Below are 19,571 nucleotides of genomic sequence, written 5' to 3' on the forward strand. Positions count from 1 at the left end.
GGCAAATTTCAAATGTCCGCTAGTGATGTGGCACTACAATATTTGGCTATGTCTTGGCTACTTTAATATTATTTTTGTTAAATTTTTGCGTGTTTTAGCTGGCAATACTGGCTCGACCATTGAAGGGAGGTCAGTATTTAAACGAGACTTAATTTTCTAATTATGAGTGGTTGTTTGTTTCGTGAGCAATAAAATAATTTAAAAATAATTTTTAACGATACAATAGCGACGATTATTATTTATAAAAAAATTGTTAGGCTAAACATCGATGAAAATTCAACGCGAAGTTGGTTAATAGCGATATACTAATAAACTAATTACATGGGATATACTAATATCTTAATATACTATACTAATAATGTATTTTTTTCCTTCTTTTCGGTTATCCGACCAACCTGAGTCCCCAGTTGAGTCGGATAATCGATGCTCTACTGTAATCTTAAATTTTACAATTTTTAAGCAATAGACTTAAAGTTACTTACCATATTCACTTCAGAAATGCTATCAAAACTTGCAATAACTAAATCCATTCCAATGTATAAAGGAAGTCCTATGAAATTTAAAATAAATTACAATCATTTCATGTTCATTATTAATATTCGTAGCAACTGTTAATACATATTTAAGATTTCACAATATTCATAAAACTAAAGATCAATCTATTCATTAATTTTCCCAACACCAAATATAAATAAAAAAATTAAACAATTTTAAAAATCAATTATTTAAAATATCCAAATTTCTATAAAGTTATAAAAAAGTAATGTTAAAATTATTTATTTGAAATATTTTTAACGAGAAATTGTTTTTAATTTGCTACGATTTTTAATCACATTTTTAAAATTTATTTAACTTAAAATACTGTATATGCTCTCGATCTGAAATTAGTAGTGGCTTGCCCCTGTATATCATGCTTTTCCTAATAGCAACAGAATCATGCCGGTCATCTATGTAACTTCGTTCTGTGGAAAAGGTTTGAATTAAAATCACATGACTTCCGATCTAGTCTGAAAGTTCGTATATAGTTAATAGAAGTTTCCTATCGCTAAGATTTTCATATCTGGTCTCGACTTTCATCTAACACCGTTCTCGAGATTAAGGAAGGATAGACAGTGGAAATTTGTAGATCTACAATTTTTTAAAATTGCAGCCCAATTAAATAATTATCTTGTACTGTACATCCTTTATCCACGCTGTTTTGTGTGCTCAAACATGAGTAAAAAGTAAAAATGCTATGTTGATATCATGGTAAATATTTTTAAAATCAAATTTGATTTCAATTTTATTGTATTAAAAAAATTTTATTGTTTTAAATACTAATTGTAAGATACTGAATACATAAATAAGTCTTTTACGGCGAATTTATTAGATTAGATTTTTAATTCATAGTTTGATCATTACACAAAGTGGATCAGTGTGCATTAAATTGATATCCTACCGAAGGGCATACTATTCGAACACTATTTTTAATTTAGTTAATGGTACACAACACATCACAAGTCTTCTAAACAACATTCTTCGTTTAAAAAAAGATAAAAAGCACGAGCATTTAATGCCCAAGAGGTAAATTTTTCTTCCTTATAGTTTTAAAATCGTTTGAAAATAAATCGTTTAATGTTTACTTTTCTCTTTTTCTGTCGCACTATATATCTAAATCTACTGATTCTTAAATTTCACATTATATTTATCATTACATAATGCTACAAATAGACCACAACATGGATGTTTACATCTAGTGTTTAGAACGGAGGTGATAATCGCAGCATATCAAGTAATTTTTGTATATTTGTACACTGTACACTTAAAGAAGAGTCCCTATATTTATTATAAGGGATGTTTTAATTTGAGTATTAACGATTTATAATAATTTTTCATACAATTCAATGCTAATTACTTAGTCCGTAGCATCCGTAGGTTTCAATCCAAATCTGGTTCCTTCATGAAATTAGTATTAAATTTAGGAAGGATACAGTTACTTGAGTATTGTTATCTCACGAAGCCCTACCAGCGAGCAATAGTTAAAATTTGACAAATTTTAATTTATTAAATTCAAAGTAAATCTGATCAGTTCATTTTACTAACAAGATTGATAATAACTTTGTAAACATGTTTACACCTACGTTTGCACAGTAAATAATATTTTGTTTTAAATCAATATTCTTCGGAAAATTAAGCGACGTAGAATTTAAAAACTCAACTGACAATTTGTTTTTTCTAATGAAATCATATTTCATCCAGATAATAAGTAAACTGTTCTTCTTGAATCAAAATTTGATGTAACAAAGTTTATTTTCTAGAGAATAAACTGCAAGGATCTTTATAGATTTTATTTAAATCATCACTTGGAAAATTCTATTCACGTTGTTATATTTCATTTTAAAAACAATTGTTAAGATACGGCAACACAACATGTGGGCAATTTGCCAACGGAAGAGTCCCTCCCGGGAGGACTTTTCTATGTAAAACTAGCACTTATTTAGGTGTATAAATACGTGAAACAAAACCCGGGAAACTCCACGCCATCCAAAGTAATGGCGCGTTATATAATAGCTTCATGAGGCCCAGGCGAATTTAAATTAGGTGTTGACTTTAGACATTTTTCTTCGGAAGAATTTTGGGAAAATATTTTCTTATAAAAGATTGGTTTGGGGGCCCTTATTGGTGGGGCCTCAGGCATTTGCTTATATCTTTAACGAACCACTGATGCGGCGGTGAGGGTCGAACTAAAGATCCGTGTTCAGTGGTTTTAACCACTCAGCTACTTGCTTGTGATTTTTTTTAATAAACCAATTTCTAATAAGTATATAATCGTTACACGTGAAATACAATGAATTCTGAAGATTTGAATGGCATGCAACAAGATATAGATACACCGACATTGATGTATCCATAATCTTCCTATTGAATCTTGTGTCTTCTTCCTGATGTTGTTCGTCATCCTTCTACTTTAAATTCATAGGCCTAATTGTAAAAAAAATAATTTGTATAAAAGTTCTGCTCTGACAAATAAACGAAATTTTATGATTTCTCGAGTTTACGATTCACTTTCATGCCACTATTTGGACCACTTACATTGGTTACTGTTACATTCGAAGTCAACTAAAATAATAACTAAATCTAGATAATGTGCAACAAAATCGATTTTTGTAAAATTTTGATAAAAATTAAAAAATATCAATGAAGATGCATTTCCGTTGTTAAAATTTCAAGAAATTTTATTATCACATAAAAATAAAAAATTTGTCAGACTAAAAGAATTCGACAATAGATCTGAACATGATAAAAGATCTACATACATGACACAAAAGAACTATAGAAATTACATATGTAAACGGATAATTTTTCATAAAAACTAAGAACAAATGTTCTGTTAATTTTATTCACAATCTATTTAAAAATTATTAATAAAAATATATTAAATTTCTCGTTAACATCATTTTAAGATGTTATTTTCTTAAGAAACACAACAAAACACGAGTTTATTATACTGTATACGTGTTAATTTGGTCGAAATAGTGCATACATTTTTATTCTATATCATTACAAAAGTAAAGAAGCGATGTATAATTGATAGAAAAATTCAGAACTATGGCAATCAAATGAATAAATCTTAAGTATTTTAAGGAGTTCCCTCATGTTCATCCTAAATATTTCAAGGAGTTCCTTTCTTTTTGTAACATGAGGGATTCTGTGAATTGATTATTTATTTTTTCCTATTTTTTTTACTTTATTTTATTTTTTCTAAAAGGATGACGACACCGAGACCAAAATTATGATTGATTACAAATTTGATCAAAATTTTATTAGTAATAGATCAGTCTGAATAGCATTTATACGATTTTTCTACCTCATTTATGTTCAATTCAAATAAAAATTTTCTACACTTTATTTCGTTTTTATTTTCTGCACGATTAATTCCTAACAGAAAAAACGGTTTTTTTTATAAATCTACAGAAGCGAGTTCTTTATTTATTTTATAAGCCTAGTATAAAATATATTATATTGCATTTTTTCATATTATAATCTTATGTTGAAAATTAAAATGTTAATTTTGTTTATTGAGCGTATTTTCCTTTTTTTATAATGCATTATAAAAAATTTCTTTAGAAAATTGAATTTTTTGGACAATTTCCAAAGGGAAATAAAGAAAATAACTTTATCAATTTTTATAAATTACATTTCTATTTATTATATAAAAACATAATTATAATATGTAGCTTTGATTATATGTAAGATTCATTTAGAAATCGTTATTATTGCATTTAAATAAATATTATCATATGCTTATTATTATTATTGGACAAAATTTATATTTTTAACAACAATAATAATTGTAATTGTAATTTTATTTTATTAAAATATGATTTAAAAACATTTTCTGGGGATTAATGTAAATTAATTTATAACACAATTATACTTATGTCAGGTAATTTGACGAATGTATTTTTAAAAAAAATAAAAGAAGAAGCTAAATTTAAACACGTGTTTAAACAATTTTGAATAATTAATTTTTTGAAAGAAAAATATTTTATAAAATAAATAAAGTTCAGCGAACAAATTTCTTTGTTTAAATTAAAATAATCATTTTTTTACAAATACTGGTTGATCGTAATTAAAATATCCTTAATTAACAGTCCAGATTCAACCAAATTTGGTATGGTGACATTTCAGGACATGCGGAAGACATTTCAGTAAAAATATTAGTGTCAAAAATCACCATTGTGGCACCTTTGACGCTGCAAGTAACATTCATTTTAATCGATACTATTGAAGATCCTGTTCTGGAGATGTAAAACCTGAAGTAGTGTTCAAAGGATGATAATAGTTGTTCCTCTGTGATGCTTCTTAAATACAGTGTGATACTGTCTTTCAAGACGGCCAAATTTTTAATGTGCCCTTGATAAAGCATACTTTGTAACTGTCCCCACAAATGGAACGGCTTTTTTGGAACTTGGGAGCGCCAAAAATGCCACAGTGGTGAGTTTTGGTACTAATTTTTTTTGTGGAAATATTCTTCGTATGTGTTAAACCTCATTATAGAAGATTCAGTTGCAATTGAACTTCTAAATATCTGTCTAGACCACGCTAAATAGGTGTACTTTCATTACGATCACCCTGTAAACCAAAATCAATTGTCTGATTTATACGTATAATAGCTGAAATTTAAAAATTTGTTACATGTAAAAAATACGACAACAAATTTTATTATTAATTACAATTAAATCACTGTGAAAATTCTGAAAAATTTATCTTCGTCATTTGAATGAATTAATAATTCATTAATCATAGAAATTGGCCATTTAATTACTGAATTAATATTATAATTATTAGTACGTTTATTTTCTAGAGAATAAACTGCAAGGATCTTTATAGATTTTATTTAAATCATCACTTGGAAAATTCTATTCACGTTGTTATATTTCATTTTAAAAACAATTGTTAAGATACGGCAACACAACATGTGGGCAATTTGCCAACGGAAGAGTCCATCCCGNTTTAATAATTAAATGAGGAATTAATGAAACAAACAATCGATAATAACTACAGTAATTAATAAAATATAACACCTTTGACCTTTGACCCCTTTAATAAAGACTAGACGATTACTGCATTTTAACTTTTAAAAATTGCAAAATTTTGATATAATACAGGTCCTTGACCTTTGACCTTCCAACAAATGATGATCCATTTTATGCAATAGAAGTTAAAGGGAAGCAATTACACAATATAAGTCCAGGCCTCTATTTTTAGGGGAAGCTAAAATTATAAATACGGTTGATAAAGGTGGAATTGTCCATAAATTACGTGACGTTATTTTTATACATTTTAACTATCATCTCATCTCTTGTAACGCTCCGTAACGCTGTCATATACACCCACCTCCGTAATTACGTAACGCATATCCTCTTCCAATTCCCTTAATTGTACTAATGATTACTCACAGAACGGGGTACCGAACATCAAATTGATTTATGTATAGCATACAAAGCAGTGACGTAAACAATACGGTTCACTATGCAATACTTCAGAAAACAAAATGACCCTAGCATTATGTAACTTTTTCATAAACACCCTACCCTATTGTAACACATTATAAGAATTATCTGCTGTGTTACGTAATTTATGGAAAGCCGTTTATAGAGAAAATAAAACACTTGTTTACAATGTTTTGATTCAATTATTTAAAAAAAAGGAAATTAAATTAAAAAATTAAGAAAAATAAATTGTTTTTTACATTGCATAAGAAACAGTAATTAAAGCATTTCTATCTTAATTACAAACCGTGTAATTTTCTATTATTTTATAAAATTAGACACTTTTCAGTTTAAATTTGCTTACAAAATTAATGATTTCGAGTTTATTTTTGTGTAGGAGACATTTAGAAAGTTATTAATTTATTTAATTATTTATTTTTATAGAAAATAAATATTTTAGTTCTATATAAATGATATCGTTGGTGCTTACTTTCTAAGTAATTTAGAAAGTAACATTCTTGATCTTCTCTGAATCAAAGTGTTGTTTGGAATAACGATAAAGTGACGTAGATTTGAAGCAAAGGTAACACATTAAATCATAAATAAGTTATTTTCTTTGCAATTTAATTTAAAATAAAGACATTATGAGCAAAACGAGGAAAAATTATTGTGACATTGTCAAAATGCAGGGCTGCAGTTTTTAATTTTTGTTTAGTTTGTAATTAAATTAATTTAAAATATATGCTCTCGATCTCAAATCGTAGTATCTTGCCCCTGTATATCATACTTTTCCAGATAACAAAAGAGTCATGTCTGTCATCTATTTAACTCCATTCTAGGGAAATTTTGAATTAAAATCCTGCATATTTCGATGCAATCATGACGTTTATACATAGTTAATCGAGGTCTCCTGATTTTAAGCTTTCCATATCTGGTCTCGGCTTTCAAATATCTAACTTCCTTCTTGAGATTACGGAAGAACAGATAGACAGCCGGACGAAAGTGGGAATTTATAAGTTTACAGTTTTTTTCAAGTTGCAGCACAATAAAAGTAGAAATAAAGTAGAAATGGCCAAGTAAATTATTTAAAGTACTTTACAAATGCAGAATTAAAGCGAGTGAAAGTACACATTGTTCATATGTAAATTGTATGTAAAATCATTCAACACGTCGCCCTATCTCCCTATACATGGACTATAATATATACAATATTATCAAGCTGAGTGCTACCGAATTAAATGCCCATTGTGGATCCGAAAGACTTTTGTAAGCGTATGATTCAGTTGATTATCGAAAAAAAAATCGTGTTCCAAAAGTGATTTTCAAACTTTCTCCATTCAAAAACAACAGGACATGAATTTGAATCCCAGTATACCGATTACCATAACGTAAAACCTAAGGGAGATGGAGTTTCGATCAAGAATCTATAAACAAAATGCCACACCGAATGCAAAACAAAACTGAAACGTTTCGCTGAATGCGAATGACATTGATGTAAATATATATATACAAAAATACGCTATTTAGTGACGAATGCGTTATGTATAGAAGTACAGTGGTGCCTGGTGTATGAAAAATAAAGCGAGAGATAAATCATGCAAAATATTTTCCGTGTCTCACAGGACGGGTGGAAAATATTGTTTTGGAATGCCACCGGTATAAAAAAATCGATAGAACTTTATCACCACCAATGAAATATTGATTCCGAGACTGTCAAAATATCTTCGTATGTTTCTGCAACAGGTTAACCATAACATATAGCGATTATCCGTGTAAATTCTTTCTGCCATCAAGATTTCGTACTAACAATGCATAATCACAATTCATAACGTCATACATCGAGTTGAATGAAATTGAAATTGTTGCTATAAAAAATCCAGTTTGTCGACTTCACACTTGTATATACTCTCGATTATTTTGGTAATTAATTGCAACATTATATCCCTTATAAAATCAGGTAGAATAAGACAAGAACATCAATAATACATGTATAAAACCATTAGAAAAGTGTTTTGCGCCTCATTTTTTAACATTATTAAAAGTATTTTTATTTATTAGCCTTACTTTTTAAATTTTATTTTGTAAAATTGAGAGTAAACTTTCTATAAATACAAAATATATGCCCCAACTACATGATTCTTTTATAAATACCTGTTGGTTCTTTGTCTAGTGTATGAGAATGTGTTCCTAAAGTCAATAATTCTTTGTATCTCGGAGGTATTCCTGATAATGTAAGTTAAATATTTGCTGTAAGGAATGAAATGGTGATATAAGGCTATTCCTAGCATTATTTCTTATTCATTATTATTTACAACTTAAAAATACTAAAATCAGGGCTTAGTATTTTTTTAAATATAAAACAACTTTAATGCTATTTTTTGAAGTTGTAAGTGAATTAATTTATATTATACACTTACTTAATTATAAATAAACTCTTATTTTCATCTAATCATAAATAAATAAATACAAATAAACGTAACTTGAGTGGGAGAATGCAAGACAAACTGATCAAATTTATAAGCTTGTTGATTTCGAATCTAATGAATAATTCGGCAACTTAGGCTAATTTTTTTTTTTCAAATTAAAAATTAATTTTTCAGTTAAATACAATATAATAATAATAATTTTAAACTTACCTCCAAAATTAGGGCGCAATCTTACGTCGTATCCATGAAGAAGTTTTCTCAATGTATCAGTTAAATTATAAAGATGTTCTTCGTTATTTACTTGACAACAACTAAAATTTTTTAAATAAAATTATTATTTAAATATATTTTTAACTAATTAAATAAAAAGCTATTTCTCTAAATAAAATTAAAGATAGAATAGAATAATAAAATTAATTTCACCCAAATGATAATTATAATTAAATAATAAATATAAATATGTTAATAATTTATTAAATCGTATTTTATATGAAATTAATACATTACAAAAATCGATGTGTTTACCTTCTCGTAAAGATTAAGTTAATACCTTTATAAATAATTAATGATCAAATTTATTTTTATGCCATCATAAAGAGACATTTTCTATAAATCTTTCACTGTATCCTTAATAATGTTGTCAACAACATTAAATAGCTTAAATGCTGCTAGGTTAATTATTATAACCTCCTTTATATGTAATTTAATAAGAAAATAGTCATTTACTAGAAATTATATTGCGTGAAAACAACGGAGGAGCGTGAGCGCCAAGGGTGCACAACACAGAATTTATTATTTTAAAAAAGAAGAAGAAAAGAAAAAGAAAAGAAGAAAGAAAACCAGGATAAATTTGTACTTACCCAAAATTTACAGTCAAAAATAACAATACGAAGATGAGATGTGTAGAGAAAAGCATGCCTCTTCTTAAAGTATAGCATCTCGAACCAATAGCAGGAATTTTCGTCATGCTTACCACTGACTACACTATGCAATATGCGGCTGCGTGGTCCATGCCCCAACTACTACTTCCGGTTTTGTACATGGTAGAAATCAAAGGGAGGTCTGCGTTGGTCTGTAAACCTCTAACTGTATAACTAAAGGGGAGTTTTGTATTCCTTTAATATCGATTGGATCCTCTGTTGACGCAGTCTGTGTGTATCTCTATCGAATGCCTTCGACGTTTTCTTCCTTCCTCCGCTCTCTGTTGTTAAACATTTACGTCACACGACTCTTCTTCCTGTCTACTTTAATACTTCCTATTATATTAAAATGTATTTTTATCCATACTTTTTTAATTCATGAGTATTTGTTTTGGATTTATTTATAATGGCTTGAACTACTAATTCCATGAGGAACAGTTAGAGTTTATAATTGTAATTAAAAAATAATGCAATAAAATAATTTAATATTTTATATTATATAATATAAATACACCTACTTTTAAAACTATGCAATTATTTAAATTTAAAAAATGTAATAATTTAAGATTTAATAATCAATCAAATTATATAAATATTAAGACCAGATGACATTAATGATTTATATCTTTGTCGCGAGATGGCGACACTAAATTAATGTTTTACGAATATGACCCCGAAAATGTTATTTATTTTCATGTTAAAAATATTTTTTAATTATAATTTCAAAATTTTAATCCAAAAATGGATTCAGAAATTAAAACGATGTTATTAAAATTTTTATATTTAAGTATATTTTTAAAAATTACAAAAAATATATATTGTTCTAGTAAATATATAAACATATATTTTATATATTATATATTTTTACGTATTTTGTTGTTACACAAACAAAACTTATGTTTGTATAACAACAAAAAAAATTATAAAAATAAATATATTTATATTTTATCTTTAATCCACGAATTAATTATATTAATTTATTAAAAATTTAAATTGAATTTAATGCCATTTTTTTTACCCATGAACGTGATAAGTTTTAAAATAATAAACTTAAAATTTAATAACGTCGGATCAATTGTTTAATTTCTTAATATAAACGATAATTTCTAATAAAGCGGAGAGGAAAAAAACAAAGCAATTTTTAATCATAATTTTAATTTATTTAATTAAAAATATATGCTTTCCACCTCAAATCAGTAGTGACTTATCCCTGTACATCACACTTTTCCTCATAACAACAGAGTCGTGTCGGTCATCTATGTAACTCTATTCTTGGAAAAATGTTTGAATCGAAACCACGTAACTTCCGGTCTACACCGGAAGTCACGTGAAAATTTATAGGTCTACAATTTTTTAAATATTGCAACCCAACAAAAATAGATTAATAAGGAATAAGTTCAAAAATCAAAATTTCTATCTGAAAGTACTTAATTCGTCTAAATGCATTTAGATGTTGTCAAGCCAAATATGTTAATTTTTGGATGGAGATGTTATGTTTAACATTGCCTTATATACAAAATATTTAAACAAAATATTATTTATTAATTAAAACTCAGCTAATTTTTAGAATTAGAATTTTTAATTTTCAGAATAATGTAAGTTATACTCTCCGAGAAATAAGCTACGAAAAATTATTCGAAAAAATAAAAGTATAAAAAATAGATTTTCTGTATTTTTCTCAACGTATAATTTATTTCTCTAGAGATAAAATATACTTTAACAATACTGTTTAAGAAATTTTAATCTTTATTTTCTTGCAAAATTTATCGATCCGGTTAAGTTTTATAACTTTTTTTTATTAATTACAATATATAATTAATTATATTAAGTTTAGAAAGAGATTCCAATAGCATTTATTCAAGAAAGTAAAAATCTAGAAAATGTTTTTATTAAAATTGAAAATACGATGCCGGATTGAAGTGGAATTTTTATATAAAAATTATTTTTTAATAATTTTTTAAAATGTAAATTTGTCGTTAAATTTACGTCACGCCACTTACTTTATTATAATTATTTATTTTATAAATTTAAAAAATATATGTTTTGATGATGACCAATTAAAACTTTTTTTTTCATTATTTTTTAAAATATATTTTAGATTCAAAATACGAAAAAAAAAAAAGAATTTATAATTGAATTATTTCTGATTTTTACGGTTTATTCCTCTCTAAAATCAACATTTTTATTAATTTTTTTGATTTTTTTATTAAAGTTTCAGTTCCGTCTCTACGTTTTGAAGTGTTTTTTTTTAATATTTTTTCCAAAGGTTCTTCAATATTTTATTTTTTTAATTTTCATTTTTCCTTCTCTACTAACATTACTCCAGCTTCTTACATTATTATCATCTTATTTCGAACTGTTTGCTTTATTTTCTTATCAATAATAATAATAATAATAAATATATTTATTCGAAACTTAAAAATACATATAATAATTTATTTAAATGTTTATTTTAAGAAATAATTTAAAAACAATTTTAAATATTTATTATGTCATTTAAATTACTAGTTTCTAAATTCAGTAAGTAGAATCTCATCCCTTCATCTATATCATATATCTTCGTATCATTAAGATTTATATAGTGAAGGGATATTTCCACTTTTAATGGCACAAATCCTCTTGGGCTACGACACTAAAATTGCATGATTGGTATTTAAGAAATTCAATAATGTAAAGTTTTAGAATTTAATAATTTACGAGAGAAATTTAATAAATTTAAAGACGTTAATAATTCTAATAATCAGCTTTCTGGAAATTGTTCTCCATGTTTTCAAGTTATAAACTATATTAAAATAAAAAAAATCAATGCTCGTTTCAATCTAAGTAGAATTAAATTCGAGTAATTTTTATAGAATTTATCATAGGTTTTGTCGAATTTTTATATTTTCAAACATAATATTTATTAATCAATAATAATTTTAAATCTACAGAGTTACAGTCAAACCTCTGAACAACGGTCGCTGAAGGGAAGATTAAAATATGGCCGTCGTTTGAAGGTTATTTTGTTTGCACTTTTGTTTATATCCTGAAAAAATGGCCACTGTTTATAGATGGTCGTTGTTAGGCGGTGTTCGTTATTACAGGTTCGACTGACTGTATTCACTTTTCACACTTTTTTGTGTACCCCTACTAAGCAGGGCCCCAAAGGCCTGAAGCGAAATACGTATCGAGGGGCCCTACATCAAATTAGGTCATTAAATTAAATAAAGGGAGTAAACGAAAGAAAGGAAAAGAATGAAATCGATATATCTATTTTTTTTTAGTTCCCAGTAGAAAAGTGTTTTTGAACATCAATAAATAAGTATAAAATTTATTTTATGTACAGTATATATACATTTTTAAACAAATATTTAAATTAAGTTTAAGTTAGCTTTGTAAATATTTTCAAATACAGTACTGCTTTTTATATATCGATATTGTATAGGGCCCTACTTCTTCCGGGGCCAGGGAATTTGTTTCTTTTGCCCCCTCTGCGGGTCCCTGCTGCTCAGTATCCAAACTGGAACCTTCTCTCCTCTTTCTTATCCTCTTTATCATCCTTTTACTCTTACTTTCTTCAGCCTAAAGCCTTGATAAGACCCTTAATTATAATAAATAATCCTAAAACCGTAAATTTAATAATATATTTGAATTATTTTTTTATAAAATATATAATTTTTAATTTTGAAAAAATGAGAATTAAAGTAAAATAATTGTAACGTGATCAATTTTTAAGTCGTTTAGCAATTTTCAATGATTTGTTTTCTATAAGAAAAATAAAAAATTAATTTGTCGAAAACTTCAATTTAAAAAAAAGTTTTACAAAATTTTAATATTAATATATAATTTATACGAAAAATTAATTGATTGACGAAGTAATTTTCCAGTTTTTTTTAAGATGTGACTTCATGAATATTAATCATTTATGAATTTTAATGAAATTTATTTATAATTGGAAACAGCTTATATGGATTTAATTTTAAAGTAAATATATTTAGTAGTAATAGTAATCTTGTACAACACGTGTTATGTATATTATAAAACATTATAGGAATTATTCCAAAATTGGTTTTATTCTTTGCTGTAACACATTAATAAATAATAAAAATAGATATAATTTACTAGTTTATGATGATATGAAGTGAAAAATATTCGAAAGGATACATGATAGGTAGATCGTGAAGCTTTAAATTTCGTCTCTATCATCGAATGTAGAATAATTGATAATTGATAAGAGATTAACAATTGTAGAATGTGTTAATATCGAAAAATTTTTAATTGAACGTTTAATAATAATATTCCAGCCGAGTGAGAATATTTTATAGGATTTATTTTCATATAAATAGAGTTTTTAAGTTTATTTTAATATTCTTGCTGAGAATAAGAACTTGAGGGATCAAGTTCAACTTCTCAGCATCATCAAGTTTTTAATCAACATTTTGTAATGTTTATAGTAAAGATAAGTTTAAAAATTTATGAATTTTATTACATTTTTATTTCTTATTAGAAAATAGAATAATTTTAAAAAATAAAACAATTTATTTTAGGGTATGTAACCGTAAATTGCATTTTAAACAAGTTACATATCACAAACTCAAGTTATACTATTAAATTTATGCTGCAAAACTAAACTAAATTTTTGATTTTACAAAAAAAATATTTGATTATATAATGTCCAAATTTATGAACTTTCTCACTTTGTTTACAATTATTTCAATTTTTTACTTTGATTTATGATAACATGGTCTATTCTAAAATAGATAAGAGCTAGTTTCTTAAGATTTAGGATTTGAAAATTATATTTTCAATAGAAAATTAATATTATAAACTTTTCTAACAATATAAAAATCTTATTTCAAAATTTTTCATAAATTTTATAGTTTATTTCTATCATTTTCTTTATTTTAATGGATGAAACTTATAACTAAGGATGCACAAAAAAAGCTAAAATAAGCAGCTCGATTAATATATTGAAAATAAAAATTATTAAAATTTTATAAACTTTTTCAATAATCCCATCTGATATAAAAATAAATAATAAGAAGAGAAATATATCTAATTTAATGATAAATGATTTTCAATATTCAATAAATATTCTACAAAAAGTTATATATTTGTATAATGTCGAAGTTCGGTGATTTTTTTTATTTAAAAATTTCTGGAATTTTTATTATATTTTTTGTAAAAATTTTGAATATATTTAAAAAATAATTTAGAAACTTGTACTGATATTAAAATTTAATATAATTTTTGAATATTTTTTCTCTTTAGATAAGTTGAGTTGCTATCAATAATAAAAACACTCAGCAACGAATTGCTCTGCAAAAAAGTTAAAATTGTGTGTGGCGCCTTCTGTTGTGAGATTTTATTAAAAACAATTTTTATTTTATTAATTATTATATAATAGATAAAAACTTAATTTTGTAGGCAGAGATGAGTTTTATGTTTAAAAAAATGCAAATACTAATAACGAGTAAAATCGTCATTAAGTCCGATCCCACTCGAGATATGACACATGACCCTCCCCACCCCTGGACCTTTAACCATAAAAATTTAACAGCACCAATTTTCCTAATAAACAAACCACCCTGCAAGATTTCAGATATTTTCGACAAAACGCACAGGAGTTATTAAGCTTCAAATTGGGTGAACAAAATCGTGTACCCTACATACACTTATATCCATACATAGAGGAGGGAAAAAACCAAACTCTTTTGCATTTCTGGACATTTCAAAATCCCGAGTCCAAAAATGTGAAAATTTTGGAGGGAGTCATTTTTTCACCATCACCATACTTTCCCTATGTTATATATAACAGCCAGAAAAGTAATTCGCTTCTTAATTAAGTAATAATTTTTCATAAATACCCTATTAAACTATTGTGTAAAGTAAGTTTCATTTACGTTATCTCTGTATTTCATCTTTACAATTAATCTGCAATGCGGAATCCTTCAAACAAAATATGGCTGCGACAATAATTTAAAGGCAAAGATGAAGAATTTTTCTTTAAAATATTGTCTTGAAAACAATCCCTGACATCTAACTTCTTATATTTTAAACTATTCAGTTATAGTAGTTTTAATACTTCTTTCCTCTACGTAAAGAATAATAAATGTTTTTACTTCATAAATCTTAAATATCGTAGCTTCTTTCACATAATTGTTTCATTTATTAAAGTTTGAATCGAGTTTAAAATAAATAAACTATTTTAATTTTGAATCTTACGATGTAGTTATATCGATCGTTAAAAAGCGATTATTTATTAAACGTTATTTTTACTAATGAATTAATTTTCATTTTAATAAATACGTTAGATATTAAGAAGTTATTATAAGTCACATTTATAGGATTCACTTCCATATAAATATAATTTTTAAGTTTGTTAGGAACAGTTTAATTCTGTATTTTTGCTGAAAACAAGAACTTAAGGGATCGGGTTTTTGTCACCGTCATCATCATCACCATCAAAAGATTTCCTCATCAGCGGCAAGATTTCCTTATCATCAGCAGCAGATCAACATTATTATTATCAGCGTCACCAACAAGATTTCTGTAACATCATCAGAATCAAGATTTGAATCAACATTTTGTAATGTTTAAAGATAAATTTATAGATTTAATTACATTTTTATTTATTATTAGAATACAGAATACTTTAAAAAAATAAAATAATTTACTTTAAAGTGTTGTGTATTGCAGGCTCGAACACATGTTTAATACTGTATATATCTAAGATCACATTTAATGCATTTTTACATATTTATTACGCTTCTGTTTAGTTTTATTTTAAGATAAGTTGACGTTTTTGCTTAATTCTAAACATATAACGTCGAGATTGCGCTGGAAAAATTGTCGTTTTAATCAAAGGTGCATGTACAGTACTTGCTATGTCTAAAAAGCCAGATGATTTACAGCATCTCTCGATGATTACAGTCTCGGAATGGCTCGGGGTATTTATGTATATAATGAAAACAAAGTTCTTAAAGGTTAAGCCACTCAACCCTTTCTACCAAAAGTGTTTATTTATCAAAAAATAGAAAGTAGTTTCGAGTGTTTACAGCATTAACCAATGACATGTACTTTCTAAAATGCCTCTTACGACTATAACCCGCGGCGGTTGTTGCGATACGAAATGGCTGGTTGGCATGGAAACCTCGTAACACCATCAACTAGACACAGTGTGAGTTGTATTGAGAAAATGCACGCTGACGGCCAAAAAATTCAGTAGGTTAATACGAAAACTTTAAAGTCGACGTACTTTCGGATTTTTCAAAAATACTTTCAATTGTCTAATAAATTATTGAATTTATATTATTATTTTTATGTATTTTAATTATTTTTTATAAAATTAATAAGATATACAGGGATATTTATTTATTGCTCGCATCATCTGGGGAATTTTCCCCAATTTATGTGATGCGAATGAATAATAAGTAGTAAATAGTCCGGATACAAAGTTGAAAAAAATGTCTGAAGAAGTTTTTTATGGCAAATGTGTTCCATGAAAGATAAATAAAATTTTCTTTAGGCGAATTTCGAAAAAATCGTGATATGAAAAATTATTTTAGCGACAAACCCCTTTAAACTATAAAAGAACGATTTTCGTGTTTAGTGAATGTTAAGGTGGGTTGACATTTTTATAATGTTTTAAAATATAATTATTAATTTAATTATATTTTTAAATAATTTACTTAACCATCATATCTGCCAGCTAGATATAATCAAAATATTTTGATTGTGAAAATTATAAGAAAGTATAACGTTAAATCAACCTCACATATTCATAGCATTAACAACCTTCATATTATTATTATTGAATATCTATTCATATTAATATATTGGATGAAATAATAGAAAATAATTAATTTATCAAACCAAGATTTTGTTTGGACCAGCTCAGACTAAGTTTAAGTCTTGATCCTTGCTTGTGAATATGGTCATCAGAGGGCCTTTTTAATCGTACCCATTATGGCTTTTATATTATTCTAGCCTCTCCCATTCGACTAGGCCTTATTTTTGGAGCCTATCAGATGAAGTCTGACATATCTATGTCATAAGGATTGTGAGATATTCCTATGGCGGCTCGCTCGAATTCAATCCCGGATCTCCCAGAACAGTACGTTGATACCTTAACCTCCTCGGTCATCTGGCCAAAATATTAAAATTCATTTGTTTTAACTAAATTTGATTTTAAAGCCTCCATCTTCTGTAATTTTTAAAACTTTTTACAAATATATCAATACATTTTAAGCTCCTTTATAGCTCCTGTTGAGTGTGATGAGTAAGTAAACCATACGCATTTAAGTTTTATTATTCTGATATTTTTATAGTTATTTTAAATAATAAAAAATTATATGTTCTAATAAAATTCCTTTATAGTGTATTCAATAATAANTATATTGGATGAAATAATAGAAAATAATTAATTTATCAAACCAAGATTTTGTTTGGACCAGCTCAGACTAAGTTTAAGTCTTGATCCTTGCTTGTGAATATGGTCATCAGAGGGCCTTTTTAATCGTACCCATTATGGCTTTTATATTATTCTAGCCTCTCCCATTCGACTAGGCCTTATTTTTGGAGCCTATCAGATGAAGTCTGACATATCTATGTCATAAGGATTGTGAGATATTCCTATGGCGGCTCGCTCGAATTCAATCCCGGATCTCCCAGAACAGTACGTTGATACCTTAACCTCCTCGGTCATCTGGCCAAAATATTAAAATTCATTTGTTTTAACTAAATTTGATTTTAAAGCCTCCATCTTCTGTAATTTTTAAAACTTTTTACAAATATATAAATACATTTTAAGCTCCTTTATAGCTCCTGTTGAGTGTGATGAGTAAGTAAACCATACGCATTTAAGTTTTATTATTCTGATATTTTTATAGTTATTTTAAATAATAAAAAATTATATGTTCTAATAAAATTCCTTTATAGTATATTCAATAATAAATGGCGGAAAATATACTTTCTAGTAGAAAAAAAATAAAAATAATGAATGATCAATGAGATGTTTGAAAATTTGATACGTGTCATTGAATTCTTTACATAAAAATCTTTCTAATGACTAATTTTATATTTGATTTTTCTGAAGAAACGAATTAAAATTCATAAATAAAGATCAAAACTTACATTTAAAGATTATTTCAGGCAATAAAAATATTATATTATTCAATTCAGTAACGTTTAACTTACAATGATTGATGCAAATAACTAACATCGTATTTTGAATTTATCGTTTTAGGCGATTAATTTGAAAATATTACGATAACTTGTAATTAGATAAAGTATCTTGTTTATAATTCTTTAACATAAAATAACACGACGTAATCAAAGAGTATCTGAAAATAATTAGTTTATTGAAAAATACAGTCAAACCTCGATATAGCGTCATCCACTTAGAGAGCCAATATTAAACAAAGAATTCTTCAACCTATGGAATTACTTAATGTAAGATTTTGAATTTTAAACTTTTATATATAGTACACTTCACTGTGTTTTTATAAATATTATTATTGTTTGAGATTCTTTGGTTTATCACCAAATCGATTTAGTGTTCGGAGATAACCAAATATTGACTCTACATCGACGTTTGATTGTGATTATTTATCTTATTGAAAATTTATTTTGTTACAATGTTCTATAATAAATTAATAGAATCTAAACAAATCATTCTTGCAATGACTATAAGTGAGAATATATGTAAAATTGTGTGTAGAAGTAGGCTATATAATATTTATTAAGAATTAAATGATTTCTACATTCTACAAACTACACCGTGATATCTGTGTTTAACTAAGGGAGTGAGAATTGTAACAGAAATAATTGCTTCAAATGATGTCTCGTTAATCGTGTTCCATTCCAATTTAATTCCCATACGTTTCTTCGTATTGTACTATACATGTTATAATCAATGAAACGAATAGCATTAGTCCTGAAATTTGATTTTATATTATAATTTATAAGAACTATTAATTATTATTATTATTATTATTATGTGTTGGGTTTAGTGGGTTATACTCGGTACACACCGGTGGCTGTGTACTATGCCGGACCAGAGTCAAGGCATAGCAACCAACACAAAACTAAAATTAAATGTGTGTGTCAGTGTCTGTATTAAGGAATTTCCTAACAATATGGCATGTATTCAATATAGTGGCCTTCTGTAGTGTGATGTATGTATTTCTACTCAATTGTAATGTTCCCAGGCTTTTGTGTAGCGTGTGTGGTATCACACCTGTACAGGAGAGAACGACAGGTACAATAAG

The 19,571-nt window shown here is 26.6% G+C and overlaps 1 protein-coding gene across 1 annotated transcript in view; it reads right to left on the bottom strand.

Annotated features, from left to right (window-relative positions):
* Window positions 1-9,375, bottom strand: part of LOC111622378 (gamma-aminobutyric acid receptor subunit beta-like) — a 37,476-nt gene extending 28,101 nt beyond the window's left edge. The window contains exons 1-3 of the mRNA XM_023364739.1: window positions 9,262-9,375; window positions 8,612-8,712; window positions 483-550 (exon numbers count right to left, since the gene is read on the bottom strand). Of these exons, the coding sequence (XP_023220507.1) occupies window positions 483-550; window positions 8,612-8,712; window positions 9,262-9,368 (276 nt within the window). The 5' untranslated portion in view covers window positions 9,369-9,375. The remainder of the gene's footprint in view (window positions 1-482; window positions 551-8,611; window positions 8,713-9,261) is intronic.
* Between the last annotated feature and the right edge of the window lie 10,196 nt (window positions 9,376-19,571).

Source organism: Centruroides sculpturatus, unplaced genomic scaffold (genome assembly GCF_000671375.1).
Source record: "Centruroides sculpturatus isolate CEXI.00-Female unplaced genomic scaffold, Cexi_2.0 scaffold23, whole genome shotgun sequence".
NCBI classification, from domain to species: Eukaryota; Metazoa; Arthropoda; class Arachnida; order Scorpiones; family Buthidae; genus Centruroides; species Centruroides sculpturatus.